Source organism: Oncorhynchus nerka, linkage group LG3 (assembly GCF_034236695.1).
Source record: "Oncorhynchus nerka isolate Pitt River linkage group LG3, Oner_Uvic_2.0, whole genome shotgun sequence".
NCBI lineage: Eukaryota > Metazoa > Chordata > Actinopteri > Salmoniformes > Salmonidae > Oncorhynchus > Oncorhynchus nerka.
In genome coordinates this window covers 44,608,913-44,621,876 of record NC_088398.1, presented here as the reverse complement: position 1 = coordinate 44,621,876, position 12,964 = coordinate 44,608,913, and the positions used below count along the sequence as shown (strand labels likewise).

General features: G+C 40.9%; 1 protein-coding gene across 10 annotated transcripts in view; it reads left to right on the top strand.

Moving 5' to 3' along the window:
* Positions 1–12,964, top strand: part of LOC115108567 (growth factor receptor-bound protein 14-like) — a 46,825-nt gene that overhangs the window by 20,757 nt on the left and 13,104 nt on the right. For 9 of the 10 annotated variants that reach the window (XM_029633118.2, XM_029633086.2, XM_029633093.2 and 6 more), the window contains one exon: positions 3,996–4,152. In XM_029633118.2, coding sequence (XP_029488978.1) covers positions 3,996–4,152 — 157 coding nt within the window. Of the gene's footprint in view, positions 1–3,291; positions 3,607–3,995; positions 4,153–12,964 lie in introns of those variants that run through there. The other variant, XM_029633136.2, reaches the window with a different exon arrangement.

Here is a 12,964-nt window from a genome sequence, read left to right as displayed (position 1 = left end):
CTTGAGAAGCACCACTGTTAAGTGGGTAAAAGTTCTGCCCTAGCATTATTTTATGGTCTTTCAACATATTCTTGGTTTGGTGTCTTGAGTACCTGAAGATTTATTGTTGAAATAAATTAAGCATTAACCAGACCCATGAAATGAGAGGTTTGGCATTATGTGGCAGAAACAGAATAGACGGCTGCACAATGTTGAACCTAAACGGCTACAAAACCAGAGCAGTAGGGCAAAGAGGCCCTTGAGTAGCAGCTTGACCTGTTGTGTCCAGACAGACAGGCAGTTGAAGCTTGTGGAGGAGTAGCCTGGTTAACTGAGCTCATCCAGGGCTTTGTTGTAGTGAAGGGCACTGTGGATGTACAGTGGATACACACTGAATCGAGCTGTGGGAGTGGAGTTCAAGGTAAAAACCAGTACACACTAATTGGTAAACCGGTGTCTGCAATCTTGTCCTTGAGATAAAGAGGACTTATAGAACGGTCTATGCTTTGCTTAACGACGCTATATTTAGGCCAGCGCAAATGTCTTTCCTTTCTCAATAGAAGACCATTGAGACTCGGCACATCATGTTCCTTTCTTCCCGGAGTTCTGTACATTTTGGATGTCCTCCAACGCGGCTGTCGACGGAAGGACGGGAGTAGAATTTGGGTTGAATATAGTACTGCTTCATAGCTCGTAGCACTGCTTAGCTCTGTCATCACCATTATCGTTGTCACTGTTGCCCAACTCCTATCTTATTTCCCTCGGCCCTTTTCCCTGTCAGCCCCTGCACAGGGTATGTCATTGTTTTAAGTTTCCTCGGTTCCAGAACGACTGTAATTATCTGAAGTCAATCATGGGCACACTTCTTTACTTTGGACCGAAATGCACTTTGGTATTTAGTTGCACAGTTCCAGAATCACTGTGATTGCACTCGGCACTATTTTTCACTTCAACTGATGCATTAAGCAGCCCTTATATATTCAATCCTCTTTTTTTTTGTAACATTTAGGTGTTATCTTTTGGATATAACGACGAGAATATGAAGGACTTAAGTTGTCATAAAGTCGGTGTAGAAAATAGCGGACTTTATCAATCTTTCTAGGGAAGGTTTTGTAAAGCAGCCGCAGTAACTACCTGTATATTAGTAGTATGACACTTTAGAGGAGTGAGTTTGGGAGTCTGAGTTGCGGTCTGTCGAAATAAAAGCAAGTGTAGGTCTGCACATGGAGCTGCATGGCTACCTGATGAATGCACCTCTTTGTGCTCGTTGACACAGAAAGTAGCCGTTCACAGCAGCATTTTATCTGGCCTCGCCGTTCATTTTACTCCCTGGAACAAGTGATTTATCATGGATACTGTAGCTAGTCACTTCAACCCTAGTTGAAACGTCCAACATGCGAGGATCAAACCTATATAGGAGCAGTCTTTGGCTAGTGTGGGTTCAGACTGTTGAAGGTTTCGTTAGATTGAACTAAGCACTTTATTTTTGCTGTTAGTGAGTTGTGAACTATTGCGGTCTGTGACCTTGTATCTCCAATTAAGAGAGTAGCTTCACCAAATAGGACCGACCCAGAGGATTTGTTGTTGTTGAATGTCTTTTAAAAAATGTTTTAAGTACCTCATCAAATATTTGCCCAACGCTCTCTAAAGGATGGTAGACATTGTTATTCATTAAAGAGATATATGGAGCTCTGCAGATCACCCCAAGTATAAGGACATACAGGCCATATTGTTTCTCTTGTTAGGTATACAGAGACCGAGACGTGCATGCAGTATGCGTAACACTACAGTCATTTATAATGCATGTGTAGCGTTCTAATAAAACGATTAACTTTAAATGAACACAAAATGTTCTGTCAGCACAGTTCATTTATACATTTATAAAAGGCTTCAATGTATTAAAATATCCTCTTGGCACAAAAATGTTAAACCTAGTGTGTAAGAGCGTTTCATTCCAGTGTATTTGTGTTGAGGATAGGGCTGGCACAATTACCGTGTAACCGACAGTTATGGATGAAGACTGTCATGAAAGTAAAATAACCTCCATAACCTTAAAAAACATTAGAAGTCCCGGCATTTGTGCGGTTAAGTCAGTTTCTGCGGTAACCTGGACTCTTAACGCTCCTCGCTGAAATGAGCAAGGTGTTGTAGAAAACGAGCCGTTGGTTGTCTAGGCTATTTCTATGGCAGCACATGCTGTCAGGAGCGTAAGGAGATTATATTTATCTTTTTTTTTTAATGTATATTCTAATGGTTATAATGGTGAGTCCGGGCATTTGGCTGACCAATAACCATCATCCAAAATTGCATGACCGTCACAGCCGGAGTAATGCACTTATAGCATCATCACCCCCTGACAAACCCTGCCCTGTTACTCATGAAACACAAACTTTTTTAGAGATTTGATTTGGCAAATTATCAGGAAGTGACTTCCACAGAGCGACACAACTGGAATCCTGCCTAGATGCTATTTCCACAGCCTGATTTTAGAGGCTCCTTCACACTCTTCATCCTGTTGTCATTTCTACCACTGGAAACGCATTTCAAGCATTGTAATGGTGTGTACAGTAAGTACACTGGGCTTTTTGATTATTACTGTCCTCAGCTTTCTAATGTGAGTGACCTAAGAGTTGCTGCGATGTACAAGATGATTACAGTGTCTCATTATCATTAGCTTGTCTGTCTGTACTGTACAGGCCACCCACCAAGGGGACATTGGCTGTTAAAGTAATCCCAGTAATGCAGTCCCTTTAGCTTTTGTTAGGTACCTACAAAGGGAAATCCTTTTTATTTTTATTTTTTTTGTCTTGTAAATCTCGGCACCGACTGATTTAATCACTAGATCGTCTACTTCATTGTGGGGTGATGTCATAGCTGAAGGTTGTGATTCGCTGCGGGCTCCTTAAGGGCACTAACCCCAGCGCTGCTGGGAGCACTGTGACCTCCTTTCTCTCCACAAAAGAGGGCTGGAGCGTCCTGCCCAACCGATCCGCCTTAAACCAAGACCCAAGCACACCGAGGCAGCCAGCTGATCTTTACTGTGCCTCTCTCCCTCCCCCGCTCCCCGCCCACCCCTGTCAACTTTAGACAGAGTTGACCCAACTAGCATTACATTTAACTAGCACCTTTTGTAATTGCTTTTGAGCTCATGCAGGGCTTTATGCTAAGAACTCGACTTGCCATGGCTGTGTGAATAGGGAGGGGGGCGAGCCTTGTGACTCTTTTCTCCTCCTCTTCCTCCTCCTCCTGGGGTGTGTGGAGCAGAGCAGGCTGATCCTGGTCTCTTTTTACTTGAGGAAAAGGTGGCAGGTGATTGGGCCAGAGCCTCTGTGACATATATCTGTGGAGTCAGGAAAACGCTGTGATCAGAGGCAGCTCTTTCTAATTAGCTCATTTCAGCTCCACTGCAGTAAAGAGAGCGAGGGAGAGCTCTGCTTTTTGCTTCCCAGCTGACACTGACTCGCTGCTCTGCTTTTTTTGTTCTGCTCAGCTCTGCGCTGTCTGCCTGTCTGGTGCATGTTTCCATGTTCCTCACTAAAAGCCTGGTTTACAATGCTTTGCACTCAGCCCTACATAGGCTGCAGAGTTGGCTCAAATTCACACGTTTGCTTGTCTCCCAACAGAGGGGTAAGTTGTGATGTTAGATGGATTTGCTAATGTTTTGTTGAGTTTCTCTGTGCTATTTTTAATGCAGAACTGTAACAACTGTTGTGAATGGAAAAAGAAGAAAGATAATTGGAGCAATAGTTCAGTATTTTGTTATGGACACATTCTCCAACTTTTGGAAGAATTTGGTGCTGTTGTGTGGCTTGGAGAACATTTTGAAAATCCTATGCATTTGAAATGACGCCTCCCTACCCTTATTTCTTGCCTTGTTGGTTATTTGTAATGTTTCAATGTGCATTTGATATGTAAATGTTATGTATGTATGTCTGTATGTATGTATGTATGTATGTATGTATATATTTTATATCATACAAGATGTAGTTCATGTCAATGTGTTTTTTTCACTGCAGGTAATCAAAGTGTATAATGAGGACAATACCAGTCGAGCAGTAGAGGTTCCCACTGACATCACAGCCCGGGACATCTGCCAGTTGTTTGTCATGAAGAATCATTGCATTGACGACCACAGCTGGACTCTGTTTGAGCAGCTCTCTCATCCAGGCATAGGTAAAAATGTCAATGCAGTACATCTTTATTTATCCCATCAGAGGCAATTAAGAAAGTCACGTCGGTATCTAATCGACACATTCCTCCACATATAAAAATACATTATACCTGATTGCAGTGCCTTGCAAAAGTATTCAGACCCCTTTGATTTCTTGACATGTTATTGTGGTACAAAGTGGGATTCAAATGGATGTAATGGTCATGTTTTGTCAACAATCTACACAAAATACTCTTATGTCAGGGTGGAAGTTTGTTTGCGCAACGACTAAAATATTGTCGTGGCATGAGTATTTAGGCAAACCTAAATTAGTTCAGGAGGAAAATGTGGCCTTAGAAAAATCACATGAATTACATGGACTCACTCTGTGTGAAATAATAGGGGTTGACAGTGTTTTTTTTTAATGACCATCCCTTCCTCTGTCCCCCATTTATACAACATCTGTAAGATCCCTCCGTCAAGTATTGAATTTCGAGCACCGATTCAACTACAAGGACCAGGGAGCTTTTTGAAAACCTCATAAAGAAGAGCAGTGATAGATACATGGCTAACAAGAACAAATCAGACATTGAATATCTCTTTAAGCATGGTCAAGTTAACAATTATGCTGTCGATTCTTTTTTTTTTTTTTTTAATTTTTTTATATAAATAAATGAAACCACCCAGACACATCACAGATACAGTCGTCCTTCTAAACTGAGCTGCAGGACAGGAATGAAACTGCGCAGGGATGTTACCATGAGGCCACTGGTGATTTTAAAACAGCTACAGAGTTCAATGTCTGTGATGGTAGAAAACTGAGGATGGATTAACAACATTGTAGTGACCTAAATGACAGAGTGAAAAGAATAATACAAATATAGAGAACATGCATCTTGTATTCAAAAAGGCACTTAAGTAATACTGAAGAAAAGTACAGCAAAGGAATACACGTTTTGCCTAAATGCAGAGCTGAATGTTTGGGGCAAATCCAACACAACACATCACTGAGTATAACTGCCTCTTGATTTTCAAGCATGGTGGTGGCTGCATCATGGTATGGGTATGCTTGACATCAGCAAATACTTGGGAGTTTTTCAGGATAAAATGAAACAGGATGGAGCTAAGCACATGCAAAATCTTAGAGGAAAACCTGCTTGTCTGCTTTACACCAGAGACTGGAAGAGGAGTTCCCCTTTCAGCAGGACAATAATCTACAACACAAGGCCAAATCAACACTGAAGTTGCTTACCAAGAAGACAGTGACTGTTCCTAAGAGGCCAAGTTACCATTTTGGGTAACACTTTATTTGAAGTTACACATGTGACACTGGTAGTTTATAATTATGTATGTAAGCAACTAATAAGATATTTCCTTGTTATTACTCATGTATTATACCTAAAGTATTTTCTTATTCAAACACAAGGCATATATTACTGGTCAATCATTAATCACTTAATTGTTAGCCATAATAAAGACATATTAGTTGTTAATTAATAGCACGTTACACCAGAAACATACTCTTAGTAAGCCGTCTCAATATGGGACTAATAAGGACATACATAGTACCTTACAATGTGTTCCCTATTCTGAAGTGTGGCCACATTTTTAGTTTCAGCATTTTTTTGGGACAGAAGAGGCACACCTCCCCACATAAATTATGTCATATAGCCAACAAATCAAGTGAAACATTTCACATAAACAATTAGCATCTAAACTTCCATAGTGCATAGTGTCTTTTTAAATCAGAATTACACTTGCCACGAGTGCTAATATTATTGTATCTATGGATGTTTGGTGACTAATTATTTACGTAAAACGTTGACTTGTGCTGGGATTCAATCTGATCGTGCATTACAGCATGCTTTACTTTTACAGGTAATTTAATGCTAGCCGTTCTTGTAGACTTCAAGTCATTGTGCTAATGCTTGTTACTAAAGCTAACTTCCTTCATACTGTACACCAGGGGTTGAAACTGGTTCAGGGCAGTGGAGGCTGCTGAGGGTTCAGATGGTTTAGACCCTTCTTTAAGGTTCCTGCCGCTATCTCTGACCTTTTTTAACCTTTCTCTCCTCTCTGGGGAGGTTCCCATTGCTTGGATGGCAGCCACGGTGTGTCCTTTATTTAAAGGGGGAAAACAAGCTGATCCTAACTGTTATAGGCCCATTTCTATTTTGCCCTGTTTATCAAATGTGTTGGAATAACTTGTCAATCATCGACTGGCTTTCTTGACGTCTATAGTATTCTCTTGGGTATGCAATCTGGTTTTCGCTCAGGTTATGAATGTGTCACTGCAACCTTAAGTCCTTAAATTATGTCACCATTGCCCTTGATTCTAAGCAATGTTGTGCTGCTATTTTTATTGACTTGGCCAAAGCTTTTGATACGGTAGACCATTCATTTCTTGTGGGCCGGCTAAGGAGTATTGGTGTGTCTGAGGGGTCTTTGGCCTGGTTTGCTAACTACCTCAAAGAGTGCAGTGTATAAAGTCAGAACATCTGCTATATCAGCCATTGCCTGTCACCAAGTGAGTACCCCAAGGCTTGATCCTAGGCCCCACGCTCTTCTCAATTTAAATCAACAGCATAGTTCAAGCAGTAGGAAGCGCGCTCTTCCATTTATATGCAAATGATAGTCTTATACTACGCTGCCCCCTCCCCGGATGTTGTGTTAAACGCTCTACAACAAAGCTTTATTAGTGTCAAACAAGCTTTCTCTGCCCTTAACCTTGTTCTGAACACCTCCAAAACAAAGGTCATGTGGTTTGGTTAGAAGAATGCTCCTCTCCCCACAGGTGTGATTACTACATCTGAGAGTTTAGAGCTTGAGGTAGTCACCTCATACAAGTACTTGGGAGTATGGCTAGATGGTACTGTCCTTCGCTCAGCACTTACCAAAGCTGCAGGCTAAAGTTAAATCTGGACTTGGTTTCCTCTATCATAATCGCTCCTCTTTCCTCCCCGGCTACCAAACTAACCCTGATTTAGATGACCATCCTACCCATGCTAGACTTTTATTTATTTGATTTAACCTTTATTTAACTAGGCAAGTCAGTTAAGAACAAATTCTTATTTACAATTACGGCCTACAAAAAGACTATGGAGATAAGCCTCCCGGGTGGCGCAGTGGTCTAAGGTGCTGCATCGCAGTGCTACCTGTGCCACCAGAGACTCTGGGTTTGAGCCCAGGCTCTGTCACAGCCGGCCGCGACCGGGAGGTCCATGGGGCGACTCACAATTGGCCTAGCGTCATCCGGTTTAGGGAGGGTTTGGCCGGTAGGGATATCCTTGTCTCATCGTGCATTAGCGACTCCTGTGGCGGGCCGGGTGCAGTGCACGCTAACCAGGTCGCCGGGTGCACGGTGTTTCCTCCGACACATTGGTGCGGCTGGCTTCCGGTTTGATGCGCGCTGTGTTAAGAAGCAGTGCGGCTTGGTTGGGTTGTGTTTCTGAGGACGCATGGCTTTCGACCTTCGTCTCTCCCGAGCCCGTACGGGAGTTGTAGCGATGAGACAAGATAGTAACTACTAACAATTGGATACCACAAAAAAAGGGGTGTTAAAATAAAAACTTTTAAACAGAGATGTAATTTATGGATTGGCAGGTAAGGGTGCTCTGCAGCGGCTAGATGGTCTTTACCATTCAGCGATCAGATTTGCCACCACTGTTCCTTATAGACACATCACTGCACTCTATACTACTCTGTAAACTGGTCATCTCTGTATACCCTTCGCAAGACCCACTGGGTCTATTAGCTAGAGAAGAATGGATTGACTTTTTCAATGCTAGTTAAGGATAATATAGTCCTAGTTATCAAGTTTCACGTTGGATTTATTAACTACAAAAAGGTCGAGGTGTTTTCAATTCTGGCGCCGCTCTGCACACACAAGCTTGTTATCTAGCTAGCTCAAGTTTAGCTTGCTAGCTTAAAGGACATTCAAAGTTCCTCCATAGAAGCCACTCTTCCTAGGTATAATTATGTGGACCTAATTCAGATAATGCATGTCATAGCAATATGCCCAGTGCTTCAAGCCTTCTCCTCAACCCTCTCTCGCTCTCCTCCCACCAGCAAAATGTCAGTCGCATCTTGCGCCACAGGCTACACTTGTTTGTCCATTATGCATATAAACAACTAGCTTGCCTGCTCTATCCGCACTGATTGGTGAAGTCATTTAATGAGCTCAATGTAAAAAAATAAATAATAATAATAATTGATTTCACAGGTTAAAAAAGGAACAATATAAACCTTTTTTGAGTTCGAACCTTTTCAGAACTTTGTTCTGCTGGTCGAAACAGTGGAACGGAACAAAAACAATAATGGTTCTATTCAGAACTAAATGATTGGAAAACAATTTTGGTTCCAACCCCTGTGTTCATCGGACTCTGGGGGAGTAGATAAAGGGCTTCATTGCCAAAATCTCTTAACTATCCCTTTAAAAGGCGTATTGTCAACATTGTGCGATCAGATTGAATCCCGACCTTGAATGTGTGGCATTAATATGAATCAATTTCTTATCTAATGAAACTACTACACAAATTCTCCGTTTCAGGCCAACAATATATGGTGTTGCTCATGGGTGTGGGGAGGTGTGCTCCTTTGCGTTTCATAATACATAATATACGCCATACAGCCAACACTCAAGTATATGCAAGTTTTGTTTACATCATGTTGACTGGAATGTTTTCTGTATGGCATATACATTATGTTGGTATGTGTGCCCCTTTCTGTCCAACGACGTCATTTCTGTAAAGAAGATTTTTCATGTAAAAATGTGGCCACAATTCAGAGCAGGGAGCACATTTTAAGGTACAGTGCTATGACTTTATCAGTCCCATATTGATACGGCTTACTAAAAGCCTGTTTCTTGTGTAAGTTGCTCTTAATTAACGACTAATGTGTATTTATAATGGCTAACAATGAAGTTATCAATGATTGACCAGTAATTAGACTTATAACGTTTGAATAAGAAAATACTTGAGGCCTAATACATGACTAATAAAACAGAATAAATCCCTTCTTAGCTGCTTATACACACACTTATAAACTACTAATTAGTGACTAATATATATATATATATATATATATACCTTAAAATAAAGTGATACCCAGTTTTGACTTAAATCTGCTGGAAAATCAATGGATGTCTAGCCATAATCCCCAACATCTTGACAGAGCTTGAAGAATTTAGAAAAGAATAATGGGCAAATATTGCACAGTCCAGGTATGCAAAGCTCTTACAGATTTAACCAAGAAGACGTACAGCTGTAGTTGTGGTTCAATTTGTTTCTAACATGTTGACTCATGGAGCTGAGTACTTATGCCACGACTATATTGAAGTTATTTAAATTCTTATATATATATATATTTTTTTTAACACTTCGATATTGCAGAGACGTGTAGATTGTTGACAAAAAAACAAACAGTTACTCTTTCTGTGGCACACCAGTATGATTCTGCTCTTTGGTACCACAAGTTGGTCAACAAACACTGAATTGTGCAGCAAAAGTGACTCGTCTTCTATCTTCTAACCATTTCTCAGCAGCATTCTTCACACTTAGATTGCATAAGTTACCCAACTGTTCTGTTCATTATTTAGGCATTGATTTAGCTGGAAATGTGCTGTTCTCATTCAACCAGTTTAGTAAAGTGTCTTAAAGTTTGTTCCTCTGAGTCTCTTCTCTTCTGCTTTTCATTTGGAATAAACATGTATTTTTTGTTGAGATGAATAATTCCACTACCCAGTATATGTCGTTACGGGAACATCTGGTAATTCTAGATGAATGAAAACCTAAATTAACCAGTCAAAGTTATTGTAGTACTTTGGAAATGTGTCAAAATGTCAGCTAAATGTGGCTTCTCTTCTATTCTTGTAGAGTCCATTTTTTTCCTGATGATGATGATGATGATGAATCATTGCATTCTGAAAGTATTCAGACCCATTCCCTGTTTCTACATTTTGTTACATTACAGCCTTATTCTAAAATGGATTACATTTAAATTCTCATCAATCTACACACAATACCCCATAATAACAAAGCGAAAACAGGGAATGATTTTTTTTTTGCCAATGTATTAAAAAAATGTATCTTATTTACATAAGTACTCAGACCCTTTGCTATGAGACTCAACTGAGCTCAGGTGCACCCTATTTCCATTGATCATTCTTGAGATGTTTTTACAACTGGAGTCCACCTGTCGGAAATTCAATTGAAAAGGCACACACCTGTGTATATAAGGTCCCACAGACACTGTATGTCAGAGCAACAACCAAGCATTGAGGTCAAAGGAATTGTCCATAGAACTCCGAGACAGAATTCTGTTGAGGCACATATCTGGGGAAGGGTACCAAAAACATTTTGCAGCATTTGAAGGCGCCCAAGAACACAATGGCCTCCATAATTCTTAAATGGAAGAAGTTTGGAACCACCAAGACTCTTCCTAGAGTTGGCCGCCTAGCCAAACTGAGCAATCGGGGGAGAAAGGCCTTGGTCAGGGAGGTGACCAAGAATTCAATGGTCACTCTGACCGAGCTCCAGAGTTCCTCTGTGGAGATGGGAGAACCTTCCAGAAGGACAACCATCTCTGCAGCACTCCACCAATCAGGCCTTAATGGTAGAGTTGCCAGACGGTAGTCACTCCTCAGTAAAAGGCACATGACAGCCCGCTTGGAGTTTGCCAAAAAGTCACCTAAAGGACTCTCAGACCATAACAAACAAGATTATCTGGTCTGATGAAACCTGGCACCATCCCTGTGGTGGCAGCATCATGCTGTGGGGATGTTTTTCAGCAGCAGCGACTGGGAGACTAGTCAGGATCGAGGGAAAGATTAACGGAGAGCTCCTTGATGAAAACCTGCTCCAGAGCGCTCAGGACCTCAGACTGGGGTCCTGAAAACAACCCTAAGCACACAGTCAAGACAACGCAGGCCTGGCTTCGAGTAGTTTCTGAATGTTCTTGAGTGGCCCAGCCAGAGCCCGGACTTGAACCCATTCGAACATCTCTGGCGAGACCTAAAAATAGCTGTGCAGCGACGCTCCCCATCCAACCTGACAGAGCTTGAGAGGATTGCTGAGAATAATTCACGGAAATTCCCAAAATACAGGTGTGCCAAGCTTGTCGCGTCATACCCAAGAAGACTCAAGGCTGTAATAGCTGCCATAGGTGCAGCTAAAAACAAAGTTTTTTTATTATTATGTATTTATTTATTTAACCTTTATTTAACCAGGTAGGCTAGTTGAGAACAAGTTCTCATTTATAACTGCGACCTGGCGCAGTAGAGTAACGGGTCTGAATACTTATGTAAATGTGATATTGATTTTGTTTTTATAGTACATTTGCAAAAATGTATAAACCTGTTTTGCTTTTCTTTATGGGGTATTGTGTGTAGATTGAAGGCTGTAACGTAACAAAATGTGGAAAAGGTCAAGGGGTCTGAATACTTTCCAAATGCACTGTATATGTGGCATTATAAAGAGACCAAGAAAGTCAAATTGTAAAGAACTAGGGTTCCAAAATTCCCTGGATGTCCTGCTTTTTCACTCCTAATTCTGGAAATATTCTAGTAACCGGGATTTCTGGAAAACCTGGGAACCAGTATTCTACAACCCTCTGCATCTGTTTTTCCATGTTATCATACTGTTTTCCGGTGCTTCTGTGCAGATACATTTTAGTCCTCTCTATTCCAGAGCAACTTACAGTAAGCAGTGACGGAATACATTTTCATACTTTTCTTCTTCTCCGTACTGGTCCCCCGTGGAATTGAACCCACAATCCTGGAGCTACACAGGACGTATACAGGCTCTGTCCCAAATGGCACCGCATTCTCTTGAGTTGCACTACTTTTGACTAAGGCCCATAGGTCTCTGGTTAAAGGCAGTGTACTATATAGGGCATAGGTTGCCATTTAGGACACCCACACATCAGTTCCTCTTAACCTTTTTAAGAGCCCTTAGAACCTCCTATAATGATATGTGGCCTGATTCACTCATCATCTTGGTCAAGCCAAATAAAGCTTGTGCTCCTCTTGTACAATTTAGTTGAAGTGCATCTGCTTTGACTGAGTTTGTCATGAAGTGCTGCTGAAATCGGTATCAGGCAAAAGTTTGGACACCTACTTTGATGAATCACAAATCTTAAAATATATTTTGATTTGTTTAACACTTTTTTTTTTTTTTTTGATTACTACATGATTCCATATGTGTTATTTCATAGTTTTGATGTCTTCACTATTATTCTACAATGTAGAAAATAGTCACAATAAAGGTGTGTCCTGACTTTTGACTGGTACTGTAATGTAATATTGTTTGTAAAGCCTCTCAGCACTTAATGCGGTGCTCGTGTTGACATGAAATGCTGCTTTTCAGACATGAAATGGGATTCCTAATGAATACATTAGTAAAAATAGGCCACTAAAGATACTAGATAGACATTGCTGGGCAATTCCACGGTAACAGAATGCTGCTGACACGTATATTATGCCAAACAAAAAACAATGATTGTGAAGTTAAACCATACAACTTTATGCACAAGTACGACTTTTAACAATTTCCTATTTTTTTTGTTGTTGACAAAATCACATTTACTTGAACAGTGCAGATGTGAAGTTTGGAAACGGTACAAACAGCACAAACCATTCTGACCAGCATAACCACCACCTTGCCTTGACTCAAACGGCTGTGCAGTGTTCCAGTGTCCAGACGACTGCTTTCCATTGTAACAGTTAATATTCATCTGAGTAATGTTTGATAATACGTCTAAATCATAATACCCACAGAGCCAGGAGTCGTACTGTAACTCCCACCTTAAAGCTGTGTATTAATCTATCTCTAATTAGGG